Source organism: Myotis brandtii, unplaced genomic scaffold (assembly GCF_000412655.1).
Source record: "Myotis brandtii unplaced genomic scaffold, ASM41265v1 scaffold179, whole genome shotgun sequence".
NCBI classification, from domain to species: Eukaryota; Metazoa; Chordata; class Mammalia; order Chiroptera; family Vespertilionidae; genus Myotis; species Myotis brandtii.
In genome coordinates, this window is record NW_005356635.1 from 3,989,709 (window position 1) to 4,008,591 (window position 18,883).

The 18,883-nt window shown below is 46.8% G+C and overlaps 1 protein-coding gene across 1 annotated transcript in view; it reads left to right on the plus strand.

Annotated features, from left to right (window-relative positions):
• Window positions 1-18,883, plus strand: part of LOC102263085 (protein FAM188B2) — a 52,384-nt gene that overhangs the window by 21,628 nt on the left and 11,873 nt on the right. The window contains exons 5-9 of the mRNA XM_014537435.1: window positions 1,964-2,129; window positions 2,646-2,711; window positions 6,887-6,957; window positions 8,728-8,800; window positions 9,552-9,710. Of these exons, the coding sequence (XP_014392921.1) occupies window positions 1,964-2,129; window positions 2,646-2,711; window positions 6,887-6,957; window positions 8,728-8,800; window positions 9,552-9,710 (535 nt within the window). The remainder of the gene's footprint in view (window positions 1-1,963; window positions 2,130-2,645; window positions 2,712-6,886; window positions 6,958-8,727; window positions 8,801-9,551; window positions 9,711-18,883) is intronic.

Consider the following 18,883-nt stretch of genomic DNA (forward strand, 5'->3'; position numbering starts at 1 on the left):
AATAGCTAAGATTTGGAAACAGCCTAAGTGCCCATCAGCAGATGAATGGATTAGAAAACTCTGGTACATCTACACAATGGAATGCTATGCTGCTGTAAAAAAAGAAGGAATTCTTACCATTTGCAACAGCATGGATGGAAGTGGAAACATTATGCTAAGTGAAATAAGCCAGTCAGTGAAAGATAAATATCACATGATCTAACTTATTTGTGGAATATAAAGAACATTATAAACTGAGGAACAAAAATAGATACAGAGGCAAGGGAGCATCGAACAGACTGTCAAACTACAGCGGGAAGGCAGGGGAGGGTTGGGTGGGGGAAGTAAGAGATCAACCAAAGGACTCGTATGCATGCATATATGCATAACCAATGGATGCAAGACATTGGGGGTGGGGGTGGTGAGGGCATGTGGCGAGGGGTAGGGGACGCTGGTGGGAGATCACAATGGGGAAAAAAGGAGACATATATATTACTATTTGTAATACTTTAAACAAGAAAATAAAATTAAAAAAAAAAAGAATGGGGTTCTTGTGAAGTCTAGCCTCAGCCTGATCCCGGGAGCTTATTGCCCATCCACAGCTGAGAGAGCAGGGCTTTGGTACCTCCACCCCATCAGGCATCGACCGTGGCCATCCTGCAGGAGAGGCATAGCTCCTCGTCACCTCTGGGCCAGGTGCCTCCAGTACTTCAGAGAAAGTTGAAAAGTAGGAGCCAGTAGCAGCAGTACTGGAAGCAGCTGGGTGACATGTCCACCAACTAAGTAAAAGGGATCCCAGGGAATCTAGATGGAGCACACACAATATTTGCTGCATGAATGTAAAGCATTTAACACAGTCCTGGTATGTGGCAAATATGAAATACATGGTGATGAGTAACTGCTGTGATAGATCAGCTCCACGAAGCCTCCTGCACCTTCCCAGCCACGCGTTCTCTCTCCTGTACTCTCACAGCACTCTCTTTTGTTCTCATGCGCCTCCTACTAGGATGTTGGAGTATGAGGCTCCTTCTGACTCATTTCTCTATTGCCACAGAACTAGATGGATTCTGTAAGTTATTGCTGAGTTCATTAATGAAACCCCATGTGTTTCTTCATTGGGACAACAGTTGTCAATGTAAAATACTGAGAAAACAGGCATAGTTAAGTATACCACTAAAGATGGGTTCCTATTTCCTGGGAGGTTGGACAGCCTGAGATTATTACTCAATGGAGTGTAATGGTTAGGACTAGGGAGTCAGGAGCCAGACTACCCACATTCAAATCACTGCTCTACCACTTTAAAGATGAATGACCAGGGGCAAATTACTCAACCTCTCTGTCTTAACTTCCTCACCTCTAAAATGGGAGTACTAATAGAATCTACCTCACAGATTGTTGTGAGGACTAAATGAGGTGATATGTGTGAAGTGCTCAGAACAGCACTGGGCACAGTGAGTGCCAGGTGAGTGTCAGCTCTGGGTTAATAAGGGCAACCTGGAGTAGACCTCCAGTGATGCACAGGCTGTGGTCAGGCAGACAGGACATACGTGGCATGCACATTAAAGGCAGACAAGTGCATGAGCAAATGTGGGAAATATGTTCAGGGACTGGTCCATCTGGGGCAGAGGGTTTGCAAAATGGAAATCTGGGAGATAAAACTGGGAGAATTGTTCGGGGCTGTGCTAGGAAAGGGCCTGTGTTATTGGGTTAAAGAACATAGCTCAGTCCCTGCTGGAGTTCTGGAGAGAGGACAGTGGTGGGACTCGATGGCGGCAGTAGTAACTGCCCGCCCCCCATATTACCAAGAGCAATATGCTGCTGAGAGGACACCAGTTCCAGTGACAGCAGATAGGACAAGCCCTCATGACATCCTCGCAGTGTAGGTTGATGAAGGAACCAACCCTGTATTCAGAGTTCATAAGAGTGGAGGCCCCAGCACATGGCCAGATGACGGTCCATTCTAACCCCACCTCCTGCCTTGCAGTCTATGTGCAATAAGCAAGCAAGAGCAGAAGCAGGCCCTGGCTGCGGCACTCGCTGGTATCCTGTGGGTGGCAGGAGAAGATGAGAAGGCCACCATCTGTCTTGTCACTGAGGACACTCAAGTCACCTCGACTCCTGACTATGCTGGAGACAATTTCACTGAGAGGGTGAGTGCAGTCTGGGTACTGGTTCACCATGGAAGTGGGGGTGGGGCCCCATCGATGCTTCTGTGAGTGTCTGCTGTGGCCAAAGGCACCATTCAAAGAGGTGAGGGGCAAGGATTGTAGGTGATCCAAGCAGCCAAAATAGAGAATCCTGCTACGGATTTCTCCTTCCACCATGATCAAGAATATCCCATACCTGAAATCATCATAAAGTGCATTTCCATGCCCACTGTCTTAAACATAGCTAAACTCTACCTATTGGGGGGAAGGGGTCTGTTTATGGTTTTACTGCTTAAGATATCATATTGATTTAAAACTGAGGGATGTAAACGTGAGGCCAGTAGCCACCCAATTTTACCATGTTTTATATGTCCTTGTATAAGAGAATATGTCAGTTTTTAGCAATGTGATTTTACAATGAAGCAAAAATCTCCCTTGAGGTAATAACAGTGAATTGACATCTTATAGGTGTAACTTTCATCTTCCTTCTCATTTTAATCTTCTTTTCCTGATTTATAGCTTCAGCTGTTTGAAGTTTTGGAGAAAGAGGCCACTGAGAAATTCATCTATGATCATTTACAATGTGTAAGTGTTTAAGTACTGAGATAATTACTTTATGTTGAACTGATCTTACAGGAACCTTCTTTCTTTTACAAAGTGTCTTTTTAATGATACTTGTTAAGAAAACCAGGTCGTCTTGAGGGTTCAGGAAGGGCAGACCAAGAGAAAGGAAGCCCGCCTCTCCCTCCCCGAAACCTAGAAAGAGGCAGATCACACACTGGCCACTCCTTGGCTAATCAAGCCCAGAAAATAATACGATAGAGGGCATGTGCCAAGATTTCTTTTGTGGAGAGAAAATGTTAAAGCAGTCTTGCCTCACCTAGTGAATAAAAGACAAAAATGGTAGACAACGACGGTTCTAGTCCGAATTGCCAAAGTGACCATTCACATCGATGCTAAGGAAATTACTTCTGGTCTGAAAAAGGTGGCCCTGTTGCACCTCTTCTATCAGCACCTTCCACACAGTGTTCTCCTCTGCAATGGTTCTCACCCAGCCCCTGGAAAGTAATGGAAGGTTTTATTTTAAAAGATTCCTCAGTGGAGAAACAAAGGAAAGCTGATTTTCTGAGGAATTGAGATGACAGTGTGAAAGCAGAGGAACCTGAGCAGGGTGACGGTGAAGCCACACAACTTTGGGCTGTGTAAGGGGACTGTGATCCATGGAACTCACTGCTCTGCTCCTTTCAAAGGCCGTAGAGGCAGAAACCTGGGGGTTGAGTTCTCAGCCACACTAACTGTATAAGACCTTGGTTAGCCTGGTTCCCCTGGGCCCATCTCGCCTACCATCTCATAGGTCTGTGTTCGGCAAAAGAATGGTCTCCCAAAGATGTCCGTACCCTGGTCCCGGGAACCTATGACTGTTACATCACATGGCAAAGGGGAATTAAGGTCTCTAGTCAGCTGACTATAATAGGGAGAGTATCCTGGATTACCCAGGTGGGCCCGATGTACTCACAGGGTCCTTGAATGTGAGGGAGGCAGAAGAGAGGGGAAGAGTGATGTGGGATGAGAGGTGTCATCACTGTTGCAGCTTTGAAGATGGAAGGTGGGACCGTGAACCAAGGAATGTGGGCAGGGCCACTAAGGCTGGAAAGGAAAGGAAACAGATTCTGCCCTGCAGCCCCCAGAAAGAAAGTGGCCCTGCTGGCATCTTGATTTTAGCCCTGTGAGGTAGCCATTTCAGACTCTGACCACCAGAACTGTTAGATAATAAGTTTATATTATTCAAGCTTCTAAATTTATAGTAATTTGTTATAGCAGCAATATGAAACTAATAAAACCTGATGATAGATTTTCAATGGCTGACATGAAATGTTAAACTGGAAGCCTGCTTAGAGATTATCTTGCAAGCGGGAGATGCTTAATGGGGTTACACAGAGAGAGGAGCCATGTAAGGAATAAATGATCCTTCCAGCTAAAAGAGGCACATGCTTCCCCCTCTGTCTTCCATCTCTTCAACTCAGACCTGGAAGAGTCTAATTCATTAGGAAGGACCCCCACATCTGCAAGGTCTTCTCAGGAGTTGAGAATCAGAGGGCCAGCGCTGAAGCTCCACACAGGCTTTCCCCATCAAAGGCTAGGAGTGAGTTGGAAAAGCTAACAAAGGCCCTAAGCCAGTGGTTCTCTCCGAGGATGAGGCCCAGAAATCAGGATTTTAAAAAGATTCCCAGGTGATTCTAATGTGCAGCCAAGGTTGAGAACCACTGCGACTGCGCAGCACAGGTGGGCTCGGCACAGAACTGCCTGCATCAAGCCGACCCAAGCTGACCCTTTCCATAGCCGCGCTGAGGACAGGTTGGCCCCATTTCCTGAGCGAGAGGGAACTTGATGCATATATTCTGAAGGGTGCTTCCTGACCAGAGGCTGCTTGTTGTGATCATCCCCCATTCACTATCAAAATGTACCAGTACTGTGTCCTAGTTTAAAGCACAGATCTCAAGTGAGGGCTCTGAGGGCTACATGTGAGCAGCAGACCTGTTGTTATAGGTTAAAGTGCATCCCCCCAAAATGATATGTTCAAGTCCTAACTCCCAGGACCGATGAATGTGCTCTGATTTGGAAACAGGGTCTTTGCAGATGCAATCAAGTTGAGATAAGGTCATGCTGGATTGGGGTGGCCCTAATGCAATGACTGGTGTTTTTATAAGAAGGAAATTTGGGCGCAGACCCAGACATGCAGGGAGAGTACCCTGTGATGATGGAGACAGAGGCTGGGGTGATGCATCTCCCAGACCAAGGGACACCAGGGATTGCCAGCAGCCACCAGAAGCTGGGAAGATCAAGGAGGGATCCTCCCTGGGGCCTGGAGAGAGAGTGCGGCCTTGCTCGGACACCTTCAGTTAAGACTTCTGGCTTCCAGAACCAGGAGAGAATAGTGTCCTATTGTTGTAAGTAATTCAGATTTTTAATAATTTGTTATAGCAGCGCTAGGAAAGCAATACACCTATATCTGCAGCATTAAACCACACAGTGTTAGATTTTTTTTTTTAAATTTGAATCAGCAACAGTCAAAGCCAATCAGAAAATCTCACATAAAAACCTGGACTTTAGCTTCCCCCGCCCGCGCCCCCCCCCCCCCTCTTCCCCCGCTCGCGCACCCCCACCCCCCCCGGAAAAAAAAATCAGGAAATTTGCTGCTCTAGACCTATAGCTCAGCATGTCCTCAGTTAACTGAGCGTGACTCCCATTAGACAAGTTGTGGTGGAGTGAATGATGTTACCTACCAGTTATGAAGGGCTCTGATGAAGTTTAAGATTTTGAGATGGGGAGATTATCTTAGCTTATCCTGGTGGGTTCAATTAGTCATGGGTTTCATAAGGAAAATGAGGTGGTGGGAGAGAAAGAGGAAGAGGTGCAGTGCCAAAGCAGAGGGGGGAGGGCTGTGTAATGTGGGATCCTTGGCCAAGAAACAAGGACGGCTTCCAGACACTGGAAACAGGCAGGAAAGCCTCCAGGTGGGATGCAGGCTGGCCAGCCGTTTGAACCGGGTGCACTGACACCAAGTTGGGTTTCTAACTTCCAGAACTTCAAATAATAAATTCATGTTGTTTTAGGCCCCCACGTTTGTGGTAATTTGCTATGGCAGTGACAGGAAACTAGCATGCAAGCCTTCTCCAGGTTGCCTCGGCCCAGCCCTCCCTCACAGCCTGCAGTGCGCCCATTTGGGTTCCTGTCTAGCTCCTATGGCACTGGAGTTTGTCAGGCCCTGGTTCCTGGGGCACTGGAATTTATTCTCCTGCCAGTCAGATAGTGAAGGGGACAAATGAATCCATAAAAGGCAAAGCACGGGCATTTTAGCTGAAGCCTTCCTGATACAGTGCCTCTAAGGGAGGGGCCTTACCCTGGTATCTCGAAAGCCAGCCAAGGAGCTTCTTTGCAGCAGGTAGAGTGTGGACCAAAAACTAAGATAAGACCAATGAAGGAGAGGCCCTGAATGTTGGCTGGGCAATTTGGATTTGATCCTGGAGATCACAGGGCACCTTCAGAAGGTTCTGAGCAGAAAAGCAACCTGCCCAAGGGAAGAGACAGAGGAGAAGTGCCTCAGAAAAGAACAGGTACTGGGACCTAGCACATTCCGTTCTGAGACTCAAGGCAGGTATTTGCATGCGTCATTTCACTTTTGTAACAAACCTGGGGGAAAGGTATTTTTATATGCAATTGCAGATGAGGAGATTGAGCTCAAAGACGTAAGATAACCCTGAGTTAGTGAGTAGTAGAACTGGTTCTGAATCCAGGTCTGTATAACTCCAGGTCTGTATTTCTATAAAACCTCTCATCCCCCACCCCCGCCACACTCCCCCTGAGTTCAACCAAGAGGGGTGCACTGACTAAGGAGAGGCTGGGAAGGGAGGCCAGCCAAGAGCAGCCCTGGGACTTGGGCTAGGATGGACCCAGAAAAATGGAGAGGAAAGATATGCTACATCCTAGCCATGGTTTGAAGAAAATCGCAAGACAGAAGTGGAGGAAAGAAAGAGAGGTTGAAAATCGAGAGAATGATGGTATCATTGGCAGGCTGGAAGCAGGAAGGAGAATGCATTTGAGAGTGGAGATAGATCTAGGGGAGCAGAGAGAGCTCCAGCTGCCCTTTAAGCAGCTAGAAAATAAATCTCTCAGGCAGTAAATCCTTGAGTTCATGCCCACAGGTATTCATAGCTGCATTGCTTGGAGGCAAACGTGCTTTTCCCTTGCTTTCCAAACAGTTCAGTGGGGAAGGAAGCCACGGTGTCATCCTGTTTCTTTACAGCCTGATCTTCTCCAGAACATTTGAAAGGTATGTTCTACAAATATTTACCCAGCATTTCCTTTGGCTCTGGGGTCACATAAACCATGTACTCTGGTGTTGGAGAATACTTTCATGCCTACTGGAAACGAGTGCAATATTTTTCTAGTGGATGCTCTTTCTGTTGATACGTCCTTTTCTATCATCAGTTTGGCCATAGTAATGGGTAAATGACTATCATCAGGAAACTTTGAATCTGCTTTTGTGGTACAGTGCTAGGATCCTTTCTGTGGTTATAAATATTGGCAGACAACAAAGCTTATTTGTACAATTTTCATATAAAATGTTTTATTACTTATATGCACAGTAAAATAGATTCTCAAGTATTTATTTTGCCTCTGTAATATGCAAAGGCCTGTTCTTCACACTGTGGAAAATACAAATAAAGAAGATAGAACCCTGGCCTCCTGCAGGTTCCAGTCTGGGAAAGACGAGAGGTCCACATAGAGCAGCGGTTCTCAACCTGTGGGTCGCGACCTCTTTGGGGGTCGAACGACCCTTTCACAGGGGTCGCCTAAGACCATCAGAAAACACATATATAATTACATATTGTTTTTGTGATTAATCACTATGCTTTAATTATGTTCAATTTGTAACAATGAAATTGGGGGTCACCACAACATGAGGAACTGTATTAAAGGGTCGCGGCATTAGGAAGGTTGAGAACCACTGACGTAGAGCCTGGGCAAGTCCCAGCTGGTACTTGATGGGCCAAATGAGGTGTGAAGACAATTAATCCAGTGGGTTCCAGAGGAGGAAGGGTGCCCAGCAGTTATGAGAGTCAAGGAAGGCTTCTTAGAAGTAGACTGAAAGAGGGGTAAGCTTGGCGAGAGCTAGAGAGCCCCCAGAAGGGAAGAATTACAAGCCCTGAGGCAGTATTCCTGAAACCTGTCTTTTGTATATCACCATCACATTTTTGTGGTCTATATTATTATTTGCTTAAGCTTGCTTTAAATCAACACACATTTAAATATTAACTTCTTTCCTAACATTAATATCCTTTAAATCATGTATTTGGTGTGCTGAAGACAAATATGTATTAAAAACATCACTATAAAACATTTTTAAATGCTCATCTCTGTGCCATCCAAAATCATGCCATACTTTGGAAAGCACTGCCCTGAATTATACCTGATGCCCTCAAGGCATTTGCCATGCTTGACCAGTCTCTGGGTCGTATTCTCAAAAGGGAGTGACCTCTAGTCCTGGGAATAGGTTCTGTCAAGAACATATACAGCTCTCGTACCAGCACCTTCCGCTCGGTGACAATAGGAGCCATGTTGCACCTTGACTTTAACATTGTCCAGGGTAGAAACCCAACTCCTGGTCTCTGATGAAACAGTAGAGGCTGCCCTTCCATAGCCAAGAAATGAGCTCAAGCCCCAAACTGGTGTTTTCCAGTCTGTTCAATTCTGCCTTGGGCCAGTTCTCTCTGGAGTGGTCACCTATCACCACCCTAAGCTAAGCATCCCTTGTCCCAGAGCAATGTCTCTACTGAGCCCAGCATCGGAGCATACACAGGGATTCCAACGCGTGGGGTCTGTGGCTTCTCCCACCTGCACCCACAGCTTTCCCTGTGCAGCCCCAGTCCTAGAAGCTTTCCTGCGAGAGAAGGAGACAGGGAGGGCACACGGGAGGGACAGTGACCAGGTGAGCCCATGTGACTGCCGCTTTGTGTTGTGCTAGAGGGAGGAGAGGCTGCAGGTCCTTGGTGCAGTCATCCTCTCTGACCAAATGCTGATGGCATCTCCCATTCTGCAGGCTTCAGAAGGACCTAGATGTCTCCACCATTCATCTGCTACAACCAAATGCTGGAGGCTTCCTATGCAGGCAGGTAGGGGGAAGACTTTGGCTTCTGTTGTGGAATGTGAATCAGGCTTTTTAAAAATTGAGCATATTCTCTTAAATGAAGAGAGGTCAATTTATCCTTGAAAGACTAAGATGCTGCCCTGAGTTTGTTATCAGATCTGACCTTCCAGTTCCCATTACAGTCCTTTCTAGTTTACCTCTGAGAGGCCTCTATCCCTGAGAGTCTAGAAACATTAGAAAATATCTTTTTTTCCTTTTAATTGAATTTGTTGGGTGACACTGGTTAACAAAATTATACAGCTTTCAGGTGCACAATTCTATAACACATCATCTGTACACTGTACTGTGTGTTCACCACCCCAAGTCAAGTCTCCTTCCATCACCATTTATCCCCCAATACCCTCCTTCACCTCCCAAAAATATTTTGTTAAGACCCACCAGGAATCCCTAATAACTGAAAGAAAAGTTCTATAATAACATATTAGTCTCCTGCTCCTTAAATCCTAACCATGGAAACCAAAGTTTAAAAGGAATGTAAAGGGAGGATGAGCAACAGGTTCTGAGTGGGGCACATGGGAAGTTATGGACTATGGCTCAAGAAAAACAGTTTTTTTAACCCTAAAATGTTAATGCCATACATTTTTCTAGAATTACGTGTGTGATTTCATTCTTTTCAATAAAAATGGTAATTTTAAAATGATGATTAAAATAAAAAAGAAATTAAGTCCTTGTGTTGTTGCTACCTAAAATGTAGTATTTATAAACTGTGTCACTAGGCAGTTTTGAACATGGTTTTAACTGGAAGAGCAAGTCCACATGTCTTTAATGGCTGTCAAAATGGGAAGTCTCAAGAAATGCTACATGGAGTCCCAGCACGCAGTAACATCGGCTATTTGCAGTGGGGGAAGCAGACCTCAGAGGATGGGCTTTCCCAGGTGAGTGGTCCTGATTCTCAACTGCACGACCAAGTGCCAATGTTTTGACATGTTTAAGTCTCTATGTTAAGGTAGTTCAAGTGTGATCTTACCTTTACCCTTTCCTGAATACCCCTCACCCACCACACACACACACACACACACACACACACACAATGCACGCACACATACATGGAGACTTTCAGGTCTAAACAGAAATATCCAACTCTACTTACTTCATATTTTATTTTATGTATTTTACTAGAGGCCTGATGCAAGAATAGGCCTTCTTTTGTGTAAGCGTAGGCCTTCCTTTCCCCGGCTGCCGGCACTGGCTTCCCTCTGGCATCTGGGACCCGGGCTTCCCTCCTCCGGCCGCCCACAGGCACCCAGGACCCAGGCTGCTTCCCTTTGGTCCCGGCTTTGTCAGGAAGGATGTCCGGAATGACATCTGGAAGGCGTCCAGTCTAATTAATATATTATCATTATATTATTATAGATATAGAGAAAGTATAGGTAATACAAGTAATATGTAAATAAGTTTTTAAAAACAAACCTGAAATAGTCCTAGCTGGTTTGGCTCAGTGGATAGAGTGTTGGCCTGCAGATCAAAGGGTCCTGGGTTTGATTCTGGTCAAGAGCATGTATCTTGGTTGCAGTCTCCTCCCTGTCCCAGGCCTTGGTCAGGGCTCATGCAGGAGGCTACCAATCAATGTGTTTCTCTCACATTGATATTTCTCTGTCTTTCCCTCACTCTTCCACTCTCTCTAAAAATCAATGGAAAAATAACCTCTGGTGAGGTTTAAAAAAAACAAACCTGAAATATACAGATAAAAGGAAAGTCCTCTGGCATCCCACCCAGCTACAGATCCCCTTCTCAGAAATCAGTACTGTCAATAGCTGGTGGGTATCTTCACAATCCTTTATTTATGAAAATGAGCAAATACATTTTATCTATTGCTCAAAGCCTTAAAAAAAAATCACTGGGGGATAAAGGGAAACCCTTGGTTTTTTAGTTTTTTTATTTTATTTTATTTTTCAACTAGAGGCCTGGTGCATGAAATTCCTATTGCTCAAAGCCTTAAAAAAAATCACTGGGGGATAAAGGGAAACCCTTGGTTTTTTAGTTTTTTTATTTTATTTTATTTTTCAACTAGAGGCCTGGTGCATGAAATTCCTGCATGGGTGGGGTCCCTAGGCCTGACCAGTGATCAGGGCCAATCGGGGCCAGGCTGATTGGGGCCAGGCCGATTGGGGCCTGCCAGCCGGGGGGAGGGAAAAGGAGGGAGGGACTGTGGGGCATTGGCTGCTGGCCCTGAGGAGGAAGTTGGCCCTTGGCACCCCTGGGAAAGGGGCCGCATCCACCATCACCAACCCCCGGTTCCCCATCCCAGCCCAGGGCCCAGCGCTGATCAAGTGATTGATCGGGGCCTGCTGGCCAGGGGGAGGGACTGTGGGAGATTTGCTGGCCAAGGGAGGTTGGCTGTGGGAGTGCACTGACCACCAGGGGGCAGCTCCTGCATTGAGTGCCTTCCCCCTGGTAGTCAGTACGCATCATAGCAACTGGTCGTTCCGGTTGTTCTCAGGGGGTTCCCCCCATCAGGCACAAAGCAGGGCCAATCAGGGGGTTGGGGCGCCTTCCCCTGTCAGGAACAGAGCAGGAGAGCAGGGGAGGTTGTGGCCCCGCCCCCTTTCACACACAGAGCCGCAGGGCGATCAGGGGGTTGGGGAGCTCCCCCCTATCACGCACAGAGCAGGGCTGATCAGGGGGTTGGGACGCCGCACCCTGTCACACACAGAGCCACAGGGTGATCAGGGGGTTTGGGCGCTGCCCCCTGTCACGCTGATCCATAGTTTGATCGCACCTACAGACCTCGCCGTGGGGCTCCTGGGTCCCAGGGGTGCCGCCTTGCATGCGGCCTGGCTTTCTGATCGTGATCAGGATCAGGGGCCACAGGCAAGGTGGCTCCTGTGTCCCAGGGGTGCCGCCTTGCATGCGGCCCGGCTTTCCAATCACGATCACTGGCTGGGGGGCGGGCAAGGGCGGCCCCAGTTCCCCGGCCCTTGCCTGCCGCCTGGGTTTCTGATCACCATTCTTCCATCCTTCTCCTTTTGCCTCCCATCATTGTGCCTACATATGCAAATTAACCGCCATCTTTCTTGGCAGTTAATTTGCATATCGCCCTGATTAGCCAATGGGAAGGGTAGCGAAGTTACGGTTAATTACCATGTTTCTCTTTTATTAGATAGGACTAGACGCCTGGTGCATGAATTCGTGCACGGGTGGGGTGGGGCCGGGCTGGTGGTGGGGAAGAGGGGATGCGGGAGTTTGGCTGGCCAGCCCTGCCCCCAGTGGGCCGGTTGGCTGCCACAGTGGGCATCATAGCAATGGGTCATTTCTAGTCGTTTCAGTTGTTCCAGCTTTCTGGTCACTGGCTTTTTATATATATATACTAGAGGCCTGTTGCACGAAAAGATTCGTGCAATAGGCTTTCCCTTCCCCTGGCTACTGGCACCAGTTTTCCTCTGGCACCCGGGACCCAGACCTTCACTCTGGCCACCACCTTCCATCTTCGCTCTGGACACAGTCTTCGCTGTGGCTGGAGCCTTCACTCTTTGCTCCTCGCTCTGGCGGGAGTCTTCAGTCTCCAGCCAGAGCTGCTTCTGTAGCTCCTTCCGCCCCCCACCCTCCCCCTCATAGTTTGATCGCACCTACAGACCTCGCCGTGGGGCTCCTGGGTCCCAGGGGTGCCGCCTTGCATGCGGCCTGGCTTTCTGATCGTGATCAGGATCAGGGGCCACAGGCAAGGTGGCTCCTGTGTCCCAGGGGTGCCGCCTTGCATGCGGCCCGGCTTTCCAATCACGATCACTGGCTGGGGGGCGGGCAAGGGCGGCCCCAGTTCCCCGGCCCTTGCCTGCCGCCTGGGTTTCTGATCACCATTCTTCCATCCTTCTCCTTTTGCCTCCCATCATTGTGCCTACATATGCAAATTAACCGCCATCTTTCTTGGCAGTTAATTTGCATATCGCCCTGATTAGCCAATGGGAAGGGTAGCGAAGTTACGGTTAATTACCATGTTTCTCTTTTATTAGATAGGACTAGACGCCTGGTGCATGAATTCGTGCACGGGTGGGGTGGGGCCGGGCTGGTGGTGGGGAAGAGGGGATGCGGGAGTTTGGCTGGCCAGCCCTGCCCCCAGTGGGCCGGTTGGCTGCCACAGTGGGCATCATAGCAATGGGTCATTTCTAGTCGTTTCAGTTGTTCCAGCTTTCTGGTCACTGGCTTTTTATATATATATACTAGAGGCCTGTTGCACGAAAAGATTCGTGCAATAGGCTTTCCCTTCCCCTGGCTACTGGCACCAGTTTTCCTCTGGCACCCGGGACCCAGACCTTCACTCTGGCCACCACCTTCCATCTTCGCTCTGGACACAGTCTTCTCTGTGGCTGGAGCCTTCAGTCTTTGCTCCTCGCTTCAGCGGGAGTCTTCAGTCTCCAGCCAGAGCTGCTTCTGTAGCTCCTTCCGCCCCCCACCCTCCCCCTCATAGTTTGATCGCACCTACAGACCTCACCGTGGGGCTCCTGGGTCCCAGGGGTGCCGCCTTGCATGCGGCCTGGCTTTCTGATCGTGATCAGGATCAGGGGCCACAGGCAAGGTGGCTCCTGTGTCCCAGGGGTGCCGCCTTGCATGCGGCCCGGCTTTCCAATCACGATCACTGGCTGGGGGGCGGGCAAGGGCGGCCCCAGTTCCCCGGCCCTTGCCTGCCGCCTGGGTTTCTGATCACCATTCTTCCATCCTTCTCCTTTTGCCTCCCATCATTGTGCCTACATATGCAAATTAACCGCCATCTTTCTTGGCAGTTAATTTGCATATCGCCCTGATTAGCCAATGGGAAGCGTAGCAAAGGTACGGTCAATTACCCTTTTTGTCTTTTATTAGATAGGATAGGTATATATATAGATTACAGTTGACAGTCAGTGTTGTTTTATATTAGTTTCAGGTGCACAACACAGTGAAGGGGGCCCACATATGAAACTCCCCTCACAAGCTTTCCCACTCAGGGGCTTTACAGCCTGTGACAACCAGAAAGTATAATGTGCTATTCAAAAGCACAATGAGCAAGTTCAGCAAGATGACATTCCACAAAACAAACAGGAGAGAGTAAGAAAGCAGATATACTCACCCAGACCACAAATCAAAGGTGCTTTTATGCTATTTCCACAAAAATTTTTATTCTGAGACCCAGGGAAAGCATTGTGGATTCTGTGAAAAGCAACTAATTCTCTGGAGTGGCCTGGAACTAGTGATGTAATGCAATATGATAGTGACAGAAATCCCCAGGCCTCACCATCCCCAACGTCTCCTGACTAGCAGCACCAAGTAGGCCTGCGGCTCAGTGCCTGTCCCGCCCCTCATACTCCCTGTCCCAGCTCACAATCCTTCCATGTGTGTAGGGCCACGCACCTGACAAGTCCTTCTGTATCCACAGCGCCATTCACCTTCCCGCCCACTGGTGGCTCCAGCTGCATGAAATCAGCATCTTTCAACACATACAAACCCTGCGTCCAATGGTGTCAGGACAGTCATGTGTGACTACAGCAGAATTAGTGTGTTTTGTGTACAAATGTTGTTCCTCAAGTTTGAAATCTAAATTCATCACAGAAAAATGAGGAGAGACAGAGAAGCTAAAAGTAAAAAAGATGAATCCAATCCTATCACTTGGGTCAATCCTTTCACAAATGGATCCTTCTCTTCTTCTTTCTAATATAAATATGTTCCATTCTACTCTCCTGAAACCTGCTTTTCTAATTTAACACAAATATCTTTATACATCAGCAGTAATTGTCCTTCATTATATTTAATGGATGCAAAGGGTCCCACTGTACAAACAGGAAGGACTGCACTTTGAATACCCCCTGGACAGAAACTGAATCTGTTATTATTATAAAGTTCCTAGTCACTTGTCCCAGATATTTGGAAATTCATCTTAGAATTTGTTATATATATAAATGTCCATGGTCAAGCACTCTATCAATCAGAGCCCAGTAGCATGCCGACACTCCGTTTGGAGGAAAATGGCATGACAAGTTTCAAGGAGTGGAGGCACAAAACCCACAATGACAATTTAATGCTTTGTCTACTTTTACAAAGCTCTTTTACAATGTTAGTTCACTATATCCTCATTATTAACTACAAAGATTTAAAACAGTGTGTCTCATATTTCAGTTATTTGAGTAGATAATTCACAAGCTTTGTCGTCTCTCCACACCACCTCTGCTATTATTTGCTTAATACTTTTATTTAAACCAACTCACTTTTAAAATTTAAATCTAAAAAAATTGAATCTAACCTTTTCTGCAGCAATAATACAAACCACAGACTTGACGTTCTGTTTTCTTTCCTAATACATCCATACTAATAAAAGCATAGGTGGTTCTTGCACCCTTGTGCGCGACGTTGTCACAAGATGGCCACCACAATATGGTCGCCACAAGATGGTCACCACAAAGATGATTGCCACAAGGTGGCTGCCACAAGATGACCACACGCACAGTGGAGGTGGGGCCCGGCGGCTGCTCTGCGCAGTGAGGCCTGGGGGTCCCGCGGCTCTGCACAGTGCAGAGGAGGCCGGTCCCAGTGGAGGAGGCAGGTTGCAGCAGGGGAGGGCAGTTGTGGGCAATCAGGCTGGCAGGGGAGGAAAGTTGGGGGTGATCGGGTCAGCAGGGAAGGGAAGTTGGGAGCAAATGGGCTGGCAGGGGAGGGCAGTTGGGAGTGATCGGACCAGCAGGGGAGGGCAGTTGGGAGCAATCAGGCCGGCAGGGGAGGGTAGTTGGGGATGATCAGGCAAGGAGGGGAGCAGTTAGGCATCAATCAGGCTGGCAGGGGAGAGGTTGGGGGCGATCAGGCTGGCAGGCAGGTGGGCGGTTAGGAGCCAGTTGTCCAAGATTGTGAGAGGGATCCCAGATTGGAGAAGGTGCAGGCCGGGCTGAGGGACACCCCTGCCACGCACAAATTTCATGCACCAGGCCTCTAGTATTTAAATAAATAAACATGTTTTGTTTTCAAAGTTCCCTCTTTGTGCCACTGACTTCATGCCACACGCCATCAGTAGGCACTTGCTCCACACTGTGGAAACCTGGTGTAAAAGTGAGGAGGTCCTGTAGCATGTCAGAAACAGCCCTGGCCTCCACAAATTGTATGGTCAGTCCTACCCAATGACTATTTGGTCTGGGGAGAACCTTGACACCAGAAATTTTTAAAGCCTACAGGTGATTCTAATGTACCACCAAGGTTAGAAACCTCTGTTATAGTGTGGTGCTGATCAGCCTGAGCACTGCTGACAATTTAGATCAATACTTTTTTTTAAAAATATATTTTATTGATTTTTTACAGAGAGGAAGGGAGAGAGATAGAGTTAGAAACATCGATGAGAGAGAAACATCAATCAGCTGCCTCCTGCACATCTCCTACTGGGGATGTGCCCGCAACCCAGGTACATGCCCTTGACCAGAATCGAACCTGGGACCCTTCAGTCCGCAGGCCAACGCTCTATCCACTGAGCCAAACCGGTTTTGGCAGTAGATCAATACTTTTTTGTGGCAGGCTGTTCTGTGCATTGTGGGATATTTAGCAATATCCCTGGCCTCTGAATACTAGATGCCAGTAGCACCACTACTCCTCCCCCCAGTGTGACAACCACAAATGTCTCCAGACACTGACAAATGTCCACTGGGGGACAAAGTTGCCCAGTTGAACCACCACTCTAAAGAAAGAGTGGGAAAAGATCTCGTTAAGTTTAGATAACTAAATCCATGTGAGTAGAATTGGAAAACTAGTTATTTCAACTGACATTACAAGAGTTTCTTCTTTTAATCAGTGTCAGAAAGGTTGAAAGCTTCCTGTTCCCTTTTAACATTCACTGGGCTCTGGGGACAAGTTTTAGACCTTATCTTAAATTAAAATTAAACAGGAGTTTGCTAAATAGCTAATAAGTAGCTCTGAGAAGGGACTGTATTAAAATATGCCACTGATGGAAAGAGGGAGGGAGGGGGAGAGACTCAGAGAGTCAAGAATGTATAGGCACCCAGTGCTACCATTTTCACTGGATCACATTTCTTTCTACAACTTGGCTCAGACCAGTAGGGCTATTAAATCATGCTCTAACAAAAATTATCTGAAGATCTTTTTTAAAAATATATTTTTATTGATTTCAGAGAGGAATTAAGAGGGAGAGAGAGATAGATCAATGATGAACGAGAGTCATTGATTGGCTGCCTCCTATACCCCTACACTGGGGATTGAGCCGACAACCCAAGCATGTGCCCCGACTAGGGATTGAACTGTGACCTCCTGGTTCATAGGTCGACACTCAACCACTGAGCCATGCTGGCTGGGCTTCAGATCTTAAAATATTCTCCAATAACAAAGTAGATGGGGACCACATCAAAATAAAAAGCTTCTGCACAGCAAAAGAAACATCAACAAAATAACAAGAGAGCCCACTGCATGGGAGAACATATTTGCCAATGATATATCCAATAAGGGATTAATCTCCAAAATATATAGGGAACCTATACAACTTAACAAAAGGAAGACAAACAATCCAATTAAAAAATGGGCAAAGGACCTAAATAGACACTTCTCCAAAGTGGACATACAGAAGGCCAAGAGGCACATGAAAAAATGTTCAGTCACTTATCATCTGAGAGATGCAAATCGAAACAACAATGAGATACCACCTCACATTTATTTGTGGGCTATCATCAACAAATCAACAAATGACAAGTGTTGGCGAAGATGTGGAGAAAAAGGAACCCTCGTGCATTGCTGGTGGGAATGCAGACTGGTGCAGCCACTGTGGAAAACAATATAGACTTTCCTCAAAAAATTAAAAATGGAATTCCCATTTGACCCAGTGATCCCACTTCTAGGAATATATCCCAAGAAATCAGAAACACCAATCAGAAAGGATATATGCACCCCTATGTTCATAGCAGCACGATTTACAATAGCTAAAATTTGGAAACTGCCTAAATGCCCATCAGCAAATGAGTGGATAAAAAACTGGTACATTTACACAATGGCATACTATACGGCAATAATAAAGAACTCTTACCATTTGCAACAGCATGGATAGTCCTGGAGAGCATTATGCAAAGCAAAATAAGCCAGTCAGAGAAAGATAAGTATCACATGATTTTACTCATATGTGGAATCTAATGAACAACATAAACTGATGAACAAAAATAGATCCAGAGACATAGAAGCATCGAACAGACTGTCGAATTGTTGAACAAAAAAGAGATCCAGAGACACAGAAGCATGGAACAGACCGTGGAATCTCAGAGGGAAGGCGGGGGTGGATGGGTAGGCAGGAAGAGATCAACCAAAGAACTTGTATGCATATATGCAAAACCCATGGTCACTGACAATAGTGTTATGAAGGCCGGGGGTCGGGGGAAGGAGGAAGGCTAGAAGGGGTCAATGGGGGGAGGGAAGGGGACATATGTAATACTTCCAACAATAAAGATTTTCTTTAAATTTTAAAAAAGAAAGAAATAATGGAAGAAGATCATCCAATAAAAATTAAAAAACATAAAGCAGATGTTTGACAGAACCTTACTAGTAAAGCCAGTGAAGAGGCTGAGGCATAAGAAATAAGAGCTTTCCTGCTGGGAAGAAGGCAAAATGTACCAGACAGTACGATGCCATCGTGATGCTTGCCCACAAATGTAATGTAGGCAAAGGACAGGAACTGCTCGGGTTAGCTCTACATCTACATGGAAATAAAACCTATGCTGCTTCCATTTTTTTCGAAAGTGACTAATGTGGTTTCCCATCCTTCCTTTTGGACTCAGTGTCTGTCCCCAAGGAGACTCCTGTGAATCCTGGCCACAGTGAAAATTGCCTGCACTAATGGCCTGAAACCCTGAGGATGTTTATTAAGTTATCTCTTTCATGCTCTTAAAGTTGGGTTTCAGAACAAACATATTAAAGAGCAAATACAGCTGGCAGCTAGTTTTGTTCCTTGAACTGCTGGGATATATAAATGTGTTAATGTGTTAGACATATACTTGTATACATATCTGGTTTATTTTATCCAAAGTGTTTTTTATTCTTTCTACTAGAGGCCTAGTGCACAAAAATTTGTGCACTGGGGGGGGGGGGGGCCCCCCCCCCGGCCTGGGCCCCC